Below are 7,719 nucleotides of genomic sequence, written 5' to 3'. Positions count from 1 at the left end.
AATCTAACTAACTCCCTAAAATATCTAGAATTATGACTAATTGTCCTCACACCCTAATCCTTGGTCTTCTTAATCTTTTCCCTCTAAAATATGCTCCAAAACAGGGCCTAGGAACCCCCTGAAATCGCTGGTCACGTGTTCCTTTTAAAAAATTATGTGTGCACATCGACGCGTACGCGCACTGCACGCGTACGCGTCCTTGGGTCTTTTGCGATCTGCGCGCAGGCGTAAGGTGCGCGCGAGCGTCATAAGGAATATGGCCCAACCATATAGGCACACCGGCTCCTCGCTCGGCTCCACTGCGCTGTCTCTGGATGAGCGCATCCACGCGTACGCGTACGGTGCGCGTGCGCGTGCATGTCCAAACTCCAATTCTTTGATTTGTTCCATACTCCTTCCATTCATGCATGCTTCCTTCATTCCTCTTAGCCATTTTTTCCCTATAACTTCTGAAATCACTTAACAAACGGATCAAGGCATCTAATGGTAATAGAGGAGGATTACAATATCTCAATTTTGATGTAAAAGAAGCATATTTTCATCTATGAGGTAAAATGGGAAAGGAACACAAAATCATGCAGTTTTTATATGAATAAGTATGAAAGATCATTGATAAAACCCTTAGATTCTATAGATGATAAACCCTAAAAATGGGGTTTATCAAGTAGCTGAGTGAATTGATGGCCTCAATCATGCACATGCATTCATACATATAACAATGGACATATAGAGTCAAACAAATTAAGGATCACAATCGTAGAGAGAGAACAATGCACACAAGAAGGGAAGTAAGTGGTTATAAAATGTAACCACGCAATTAGGCTCAAGTCTCGCTTGCTTGTGTTCTTGGCTCAAAATCGATGTTCCAAATTACATTCTTCGAACAAGCATAGCATAAAAAATTTTTAAAATTGGTAGGGTTGCCCTAAAATTCTAGTTCTAGGAGAGAAGTCATTACTCTAACCAAGTGGATTTATAACAGATGTCAAAAATGAAAAACCTAATATGCAATCTATCCTAATTAAGAAAAGTGATCCAAAATTTATTTGGGTGCTACCTATGAAGACCGGTCGGCCGACCGACCTCCCCATACTTAGAAGTTGGCACGGTCCTCCGAGCCTTGAGTGAGACGCAGAGGTTGATCGGCTCCCGAGTGTCCATCATCTTCTCCATTATTATTGCTATCTTCATTGTCGGTGCCGGTGGATGTGGAGATTTCCAATTCTTCCATAGGTGGTGCTAAGCAATTCAGAAGCTTTTTGACAAAAGTGTATCAGCATTGATTGCGCCGCTCATAATGATCAAGCTTCTTGTGGAGGTCCTCTATGCGTTGCAAGGATGATTTTGGTGCGGTTGATGTGGTGGGAATGCTCATGGGGATGGCTGAGTTTGGTCCCTCGGTGTCCGCCGGAGGATAAAGATATCTCCCGTTTGGAATAACATCGCCGTCCATCGGGATCATGGCCCTCCGATCCTTGGTCTCTCGGGGACACCGGCTGCGGCAACTAAGTCGGTCACTAGAGCGGGAAAGGGTAGGTTCCCCTTAGCGTGGATGCGGCCCATAGCTTGGCGAATGAGACAGAGAATATGTACCGGTCTCTCTGTGAGGACACACCAAACCAACAAGGCTAACTCGGCAGTAATTGATGAGCCATGGGTGCTAGGGAGCACATAATGGGCTAGAATTTGCGCCCATGCCTGAGCCTCTCTGGTGAGAAAATGTGCGTCAATTCCCTTGGGCCTCGACCTCATCCTTTCTCAAATCCAGAATGATTCGTGTGTAGCAATGACCTTGAGGATGGCATCCCAATTAAACTCATATTCGTAGCGTGCCGACAAAATCTCTTGATATGCATCAATTCCATCCGCTAACGGTCCGGTCTTAAGCACACTTTGAATGGCCTCGTCTGTGACGAGAACTTGCCTTCGGCGCACAAATACCGATGCAAGGGAGGAGGAGTGGTAGTTAGTGTAGAATTCTTTCACCCAGGACAAGTTTGCTTCCCGTGGCTTCCTCAATAGGAACTCCCATTGTCGCCGCTCGATGCGGGGCATGATGAGCGGAATGACATGAGCCAGAGGGGCTAGAAGAGGCTCCGTATGATAGTTTCTTGGTTTGATTAAGGGGTAGACAAGTTCGCAAGAGCAGTTGGGGAACTTGTTTGGATCCCTTGCCGGATTGTCCTTTTCCAAAACATCAATGTTAGCAACACTTCTTGTCTTATTGAGGAGGGGCTTGGCTCTAGGTTCTTGTCAAAATGAAGGGCTTGTTGTGCTTTGCTAGCCGACCGGAGCGGTGCCTTCTTAGATGTCTTCCCTTTGTCTTTCTTGGCAACCATCCTAGGAGAGAGGGAAAGGTGGCAAAATTAAACTTAAAGAAGCACCAAGAAATAATAATCATGCAAGTGATAAAGCATAAGAGAATAAGTGACTTAGACACATGACAGCTGCAACATGTAACTAAGGAAATATTGAAGATCATGGTTAATCACTAGCATGTGATGTATCAGTGGTATATGCATGCAAACAAAAAGCATGAGAAGCATACACTCTTAACATCAATAACAAGAGGTGAGTATTAGGGGATGAGCATGTAGAAATGAACTAAGAAGTGTAGCAAGCTTAATGCCCAGATGAACAAGCAAGTGAATGAGAAAGAACACTCAAATGGAAAACACTAAGTCAAAGTAACTCCAAAAAGTCATGTGGGTCTTCCATCAAACACTTGGTGTGCATCCCTTTGTATGACGAAAATTGAGAAAATGGCAACAATGTAACATCCCATAATCATCATAAATCATCAAAGCATACCACACATTGCATGAAAAAGCAATTAAGAGCATCCAACTCCACAATACAAGAGTAGCCCCTACTTTTAACACCCATAAGAAAAAAATTAAAGAGAAAGAAAATCTAACAAATCAAGTAAACATGAATGAAAACTAACTAAGAGGAAGAGTAAGGGAATGTAGCTAATGAAAAAAAGATGGATGAGAAAACTAAACAAGTAAATGAATGAAAAATACCTTGAGAGGAAGAAGAGAAATGAGGTATGTAAGTGAGAGAAAAGGTAGTGAAGAGTAAGAGAGAGGAGAGGAGAAAGAGAGGTGTGGGACCGCCGGAAGTGGTGGTTGCCACCGGTGGTGGCGAAGAGAGATGGTAGAGATGGTAGAAGGAGTAGAAGGGAAGAAGAAGGGTGGTGGTAAAAAGAAGGAAAGGAAATGAAGGAAAGAGGCACGCTCTAATGCAATTGGTTCACGAAACCGAGGCGCGTGCATGGGCAGAAATCAACAGGGGCGCGGACACGCACAGTGCGTGGATGCGCGAAGTGGCGAAACGCAGGTGTGCGCGCGAGCGCCAGATGTGCGTGAGCGTGCATATGAGTTGTGCCCTCAGCACAGGTTGGGCACAACTTTGGCTCAACTCTCAGGAAAAAGTACCGGAAAAGGAAGTTGTAGGATCGACGCGGACGCGCACGGTGCGCTGGCGCGTCGATATGCATTTTGATTGAGGTGCGCGTACGCGCAAGTCGAATTAGGCCATTGGCATGATACTAGCCCAACTTGGGCATAACTCTCAGAAAAATGGCTCAGGATTTCAAATCGCATTATTAGCGCATACGAGCGTAGTGCACATACGCGCGCTTTTGCGCAAATGGGCCATGGACGCGTACGCGCCAGGTGCGCGCACGCGCGACTGTGTTTGTGCCTAGGGTGCAGAATTTGTACAACTCTCTCGAAAATGACCCAGGAACATGAAGAATGCCTAATTATCATGAACTTAATGGCCAAACAAGCCAAAGGGGTCAAAAACACCCAAAACTCAATGCAAAACCTAAAAAAGGGGTGTTCTCCTACCACAAAATCAATTCATCCATTGAAAAATCAATGCAAGTCTTCATGAACAAGTTATCTAAGGTAGCCACAATCAACTCTAATCAAGCAAAACTATAGCTAAGCAATCACAAAACAAAGAAGAGTTCAAGAACTATATACAAAAGGGTAAGAAAGGATAGATCTCACCATGGTGGGGTGTCTCCCACCTAGCACTTTTGTTTAATGTCCTTAAGTTGGACTTCCACTAGCTCATTGCTCTTTGCCAAGAGGTGCATCATCCAAAAGGAATACCTCAATCTCTTTGTTGCTCTTCATTTGCTCACCATGATACAACTTGAGACGGTGCCCATTGACCTTGAAGATATCCGGACTTGAGGGGTGGCGCAAATGCTAAACCCTATAGGGTTCCACTTTCACTACTTCATATCGGCCTTCCTGTAACGACCCAATTTTCAGTATGCCTAGGAGATACCAGAAACGGAGTGCTACCAATTTTTCATCCTAATTATTATCTATTATTTATTATATGAGCCTGATTCGATGTTAAAAGCATAGTTAGTTAGCGAGGTACTTTTTTTTTGAAAATGTTTGAATTAATAAATAGAATCATTTATAATCAATTCACAAATAATAACATATAAAACAGTTATAAACAACCACATATAAATACATCACAAGTAGTTGAATATAGACTGTTAGTTAGAACACCCCTAGATATAGCTAAATGATATCTATATACATATATATACATACAACATCCCAGGTCCTGACCTGTTTAAGAGGTCCCTAAGCTGGCACCTAGGCTAGCCTAGACTCTATACTCACCTAGTCCCTCTAAACTACTAAACTGAGGGAAAGTACGTTCTAAGTCTTCAAAACTCAAGTCAAGTGGAGCATCATCAAAAGGTAGAACATCATCTGCTACTCCTCTGTAGGATCAGACATTGCCATAGGACATCTCTCTGGTACCTCATGAAGTAGCCACACAACAGGAGTCTCGTACACAGGATTTAGGTTAAAGTTCACGTACAAACGGGGTGTAAACATCGGCTGGTCTCATAGTATATACATATAAACAGAGAATGATATTCACCCTAGACTCAGAAGACTACTGATGCACGAAATTGTGATCTCAGGCAACGGCACCAAAAACTCTGTACGCACGTCTTAATAAATCGTTTTTCATTCACAACTTCGATACAACTAACCAGCAAGTGCACTGGGTCGTCCAAGTAATAAACCTTTACGTGAGTAAGGGTCGATCCCACGGAGATTGTTGGTATGAAGCAAGCTATGGTCACCTTGTAAATCTCAGTCAGGCGGATATCAAAAGGTTATGGAGTTTTCGAACATAAATAATAAATAGATAGAAAATAAGAATAGAAACACTTATGTAATTCATTGGTGAGAATTTCAGATAAGCGTATAGAGATGCTTTCGTTCCTCTGAATCTTTGCTTTCCCGCTGTCTTCATCCAATCAGTCTTACTCCTTTCTATGGCTGGCTTTATGTAAGGACATCACCGTTGTCAATAGCTACTTTTAATCCTCTCTGGAAAATGGTCCGATGCGCTGTCACTGCATGGCTAATTGTCTCGAGGCGTCACCCTTGTCAATGGCTGCATCCCATCCTCTTGTGAAAATGGTCCAAATGCTCTGTCACAGCACGGCTAATCATCTGAGGTTCTCGATCATACTGGAATAGGATTCACCCTCCTTTTACGTCTGTCAATACGTCCAGCACTCGCAAGTTTGAAGTTCGTCACAGTCATTCAATCGCAGAGTCTTACTCGGAATACCACAGACAAGGTTTAGACTTTCCGGACTCTCATGAATGCCACCATCAATCTAGCTTATACCACGAAGATTCTGATTAAGAGATCCAAGAGATACTCATTCAATCTAAAGTGGAACGGAAGTGGTTGTCAGGCACGCGTTCGTGGGGGAATGATGATGATTGTCACGTTCATCACATTCAGGTTGAAGTGCGAATGAATATCTTAGAAGCGGAATAAGTTGAATTGAATAGAAAAAAAGTAGTACTTTGCATTAATCTTTGAAGAACAGCAGAGCTCCACACCTTAATCTATGGAGTGCAGAAACTCTACCGTATGAAAATACATAAGTGATAATGGTTCAGGCATGGCCGAATGGCCAGCCCCAATGAAAGTCTAAGATAGCATAAAACTGATCAAAGATAATGTCTAATATAATAGTAAAAAGTCCTATTTATAATAAACTAGTTACTAGGGTTTACAGAAGTAAGTAATTGCTGCATAAATCCACTTCCGGGGCCCACTTGGTGTGTGCTTGGGCTGAGCTTGAATGTTACACGTGTAGAGGTCAGTCTTGGAGTTGAACGCCAGTTTGTAACGTATTTCTGGCGTTCAACTCTGGCTTGTGACGTGTTTCTGGCGTTTAACTCCAGACAACAACATAGAACTGGCGTTCAACGCCCTTTTATTTTATGAGTCTTGGCTGTGGCCCTAAGCACTTTGTTTTCCAGTATTACCACCGGATACATAAATGCCACAGACACATAATTGGGTGAACCTTTTCAGATTGTGACTCAGTTTTGCTAAAGTCCTGAATTCGAGGTGTCCAGGGTTCTTAAGCACACTCTTCTTTTGCTTTGGACCTTGCCTTTAACCGCTCAGTCTCAAGTTTTCACTTGACACCTTCACGCCACAAGCACATGGTTAGGGACAGCTTGGTTTAGCCGCTTAGGCCAGGATTTTATTCCGTTAGGCCCTCCTATCCACTGATGCTCAAAGCCTTGGGATCCTTTTTATTTACCCTTGCCTTTTGGTTTTAAGGGTTATTGACTTTTTGCTCTTGCCTCTTGGTTTTAAGAGCTTTTGGCTTTTTCTGCTTGCTTTTTCTTTTTATTTTTTTTCGCCTATATTTTTTTTCTCTTTTTTTTTCTGCAAGCTTTGTTCTTTGCTGCTTTTTCTTGCTTCAAGAATCATTTTTATGATTTTTCAGATTATCAAATAACATGTCTCCTTATCATCATTCTTTCAAGAGCTAACATATTTAACATTCTTAAACAACAACTTCAAAAGACATATGCACTATTCAAGCATTCATTCAGAAAACAAGAAGCATTGTCACCACATCAATATAATTAAACTAAGTTCAAGGATAAATTCGAAACTCATGTACTTCTTGTTCTTTTGAATTAAAACAGTTTTCATTTAAGAGAGGTGATGGATTCATAGGACATTCATAACTTTAAGACAAAGTTACTAAAAACTAATGATCATGTAATGAAGACGCAAACATGGATAAGCACTTAACATAGAGAAAACGAAAAACAGAGAATGTAAAAACAAGGAATGAGTCCACCTTAGTGATGGTGGCGTTTCCTTCTTGAGGAACCAATGATGTCCTTGAGCTCTTCTATGTCTCTTCCTTGTCTTTGTTGCTCCTCCCTCATTGCTTTTTGATCTTCTCTTATTTCATGAAGGATGATGGCGTGCTCTTGATGTTCCACCCTTAATTGTCCCATGTTGGAACTTAATTCTCCTAGGGAGGTGTTGATTTGCTCCCAATAGTTTTGTGGAGGAAAATGCATTTGAGGCATCTCCGGGATCTCATGGTGATGAGCTTCATGCGTCACTTGAGATCCATGAATGGGCTCTCTTGCTTGCTCCATCCTTTTCTTAGTGATGGGCTTCTCTTCCTCAATGGAAATGTCTCCTTCTATGAAAGCTCCAGCTGAGTAACATAGATGGAAAATAAGATGTGGAAAAGCTAGCCTTGCCCCAGGAGAGGGCTTTTCGGCTATTTTGTAGAGTTCAAGGGAGATGACTTCATGAACTTCTACTTCTTCTCCAATCATGATGCTATGGATCATGATGGCCCGATCCACAGTAACTTCA

At 42.3% G+C, this 7,719-nt stretch overlaps 1 protein-coding gene across 1 annotated transcript in view; it reads right to left on the bottom strand.

The window, feature by feature from the left end:
- The window catches only part of LOC107627242, a 28,017-nt gene continuing 21,391 nt past the window's right edge, over positions 1,094-7,719 (bottom strand). Inside the window, exon 2 of the mRNA XM_016330094.1 lies at positions 1,094-1,239. Within this exon, the coding sequence (XP_016185580.1) occupies positions 1,094-1,239 (146 nt within the window). The remainder of the gene's footprint in view (positions 1,240-7,719) is intronic.

This window comes from Arachis ipaensis, chromosome B02 (assembly GCF_000816755.2).
Source record: "Arachis ipaensis cultivar K30076 chromosome B02, Araip1.1, whole genome shotgun sequence".
Lineage (NCBI taxonomy): Eukaryota > Viridiplantae > Streptophyta > Magnoliopsida > Fabales > Fabaceae > Arachis > Arachis ipaensis.
This window is presented reverse-complemented; position numbering and strand designations above follow the sequence as displayed.